This window comes from Gymnoscopelus braueri, assembly GCF_963280865.1.
Source record: "Gymnoscopelus braueri genome assembly, chromosome: 12".
NCBI classification, from domain to species: domain Eukaryota; kingdom Metazoa; phylum Chordata; class Actinopteri; order Myctophiformes; family Myctophidae; genus Gymnoscopelus; species Gymnoscopelus braueri.
In genome coordinates this window covers 21,701,263-21,703,762 of record NC_137614.1, presented here as the reverse complement: position 1 = coordinate 21,703,762, position 2,500 = coordinate 21,701,263, and the positions used below count along the sequence as shown (strand labels likewise).

General features: G+C 44.9%; 1 protein-coding gene across 1 annotated transcript in view; it reads left to right on the top strand.

The window, feature by feature from the left end:
• Positions 1–2,500, top strand: part of celsr3 (cadherin, EGF LAG seven-pass G-type receptor 3) — a gene marked incomplete at its 5' end in the record, with an annotated part of 122,176 nt that overhangs the window by 68,127 nt on the left and 51,549 nt on the right. Inside the window, 2 exons of the mRNA XM_080443851.1 lie at positions 45–230; positions 1,955–2,065. Of these exons, the coding sequence (XP_080299977.1) occupies positions 45–230; positions 1,955–2,065 (297 nt within the window). The remainder of the gene's footprint in view (positions 1–44; positions 231–1,954; positions 2,066–2,500) is intronic.

Here is a 2,500-nt window from a genome sequence, read left to right as displayed (position 1 = left end):
GTCTGTAACTCCCAGAGCTAACTGCCCCTCCTCTCTCCCTCCAGGTGATAAGTGGTCAGCTGGTGTTCTCTGTGACCCGCGGCTCCACGCGGCCGGTCCGTCTGCGTCTGGACCAGGTGCAGGTGGCGGACGGACGCTGGCACGACCTCCAGCTGGAGCTGAGAGATGTGCGCAGCGGGCGCGAGATGCGCTACGTTGCTACGATAAGGCTGGACTTTGGTCTCTTCCAGGTGAGGGTCAGAGGGGAGAGGTGACCGGTGAGGATGTTGCTATGCAGGATTCAGCCTTCAACAAATCAACATTCTCTCTCTCTCTCTCTCTCTCCCTCTCTCTTTATACACACACACCCACACACCCACACACACACACACACACACACACACACACACACACACACACACACACACACACACACACACACACACACACACACACACACACACACACACACACAGACACACACACACACACACACACACACAGATCCATGCATGCATACTCAAAACTGCATAGCAACTACGGCTTGATGACCCTTACCCCTGTAACCCCATAACCTAAACCTGCCTCACATGCACACGCACACGCACACGCACACGCACACGCACAGAAACACACACACACACACACACACACACACACACACACACACACACACACACACACACACACACACACACACACACACACACACACACACACACACACACACACACACACACACACACACACATGCACACAGATGTTCCCATGGCTGGGGACAGTTCTACTCTCCTCACTAATCTGTGGATTGGTAATCCCATAGTTCCCCTAATCCCTAATGGATTCATACACCCAGCCCCCCTAACTCGCCGATGTCTGTTTTTCTTTGTGTGATAGTGTGCGTGTGCGTGCGTGTGTTATGAACTGCATACATATAACACATGTTCTTCTGGTAGTAAGAAAAAAAATCATCTCTGGGATACATACATTTTCAATATGCAGTACATACTGTACACACACACACACACACACACACACACACACACACACACACACACACACACACACACACACACACACACACACACACACACACACACACACACACACACACACACACACACACACACACACGAATGCAGACATACATATCATCGCTGTCTGGAAGAAACCTCCATATTTCATATTTTTCAAATAATGCCTAAATAATGCCTTTGTTTTATGACAGTGTTTTGCTAAATCATATCATATTAATGGGCTGTTACTGTAGCTGGCAGCTCCAGTTTCATATTTATTCTCTTTGCTATTTTGAATCAGGTTTTCAAAGTGCATCAAGCACTACAGTACAAATTATTGCAGAACACATTTTAATGGCCAATTAGGCAGCAGTTAAAGTAGTCTTTACGATAAAAATGTCATAAGTATGGCTTAATTATCAGGGGTGACCTTGCTGTCAGTTTCAGCATCCTCTGACATTTAAGCGCTTGCTGAAATGCAGATAAAAGGGCCATTGATTTTGCTTTCATGTTTGTTGCAATGCAACTTATCCTGTCAATATTACTTTAATACGTTGTCAATACTGGCAGTACAGCTCTCTCCAGGCCAGAGAATGAACATGAAACTGTCTCACACATTTGTCTACATCTCTCTCTCTCTCTCTCTACACTTATCACTTTATTTTCTCTCTTTTCTCAATTCTTCATCTCTCTTTCTCTCCTCCCCCGACTTCTCTCCTCCTCCTCTCACACTCCTCTCCACCCTACCTTCTCCCTTCTCCCTCTTCTATCTCCCTCTTTGTCTCCCTCTATTCTGTCTCTCCATCACATCCTCCCCCTTCTCTCTCTCTCTCCCCCCTCTCTCTCTCTCTCTCTCTCTCTCCTCTCTCTCTCTCTCTCTCTCTCTCTCTCTCTCTCTCTCTCTCTCTCTTCTCATCCTCCTCCTCCTCCTCCTCCTCCTCCTCCTCCTCCTCCTCCAGGGTACAGTGATTGTAGGTAATGAGATCCACGGACTGAAGGTGAAACATCTCCATGTTGGAGGGGTGCTCGGATCTGGAGAGGTCCAGAATGGCATCAAAGGATGTATACAGGTCAGTAGATGGATTTGTCTGGTTTCCAGGCTAGGATGGAAGAAGTTTCATATCATTCCCATGAAGTTGCTTACAAACAAACCATCAAACAATCAATCAAACAATCAAACAATCAAGCAATCTAACAATCAAACAATCAAACAAACAATCAAACAATCAAACAATCAAACAATCAAACAATCAAACAATCAATCAAACAATAAAAAAAAAAAAACAAGGGGTGGGGTAATGAATTAATTAAGCCATGAATTGTCTTTCTTCTTCCTCTCTCTCTCTCTCTCTCTGAGATTTAATTTTTTGAAGAGAAATGGTCTAAAGTAGTTTTTATATTTGAGGTTGGTTGTGGCTACAGGAAAATTAGTGCTGCTCAGTTGCTGAGTTTTCTTTTGGTTGACGCAAAAATGTCTATTTATTTGACGCAAAAAAAGTATGACT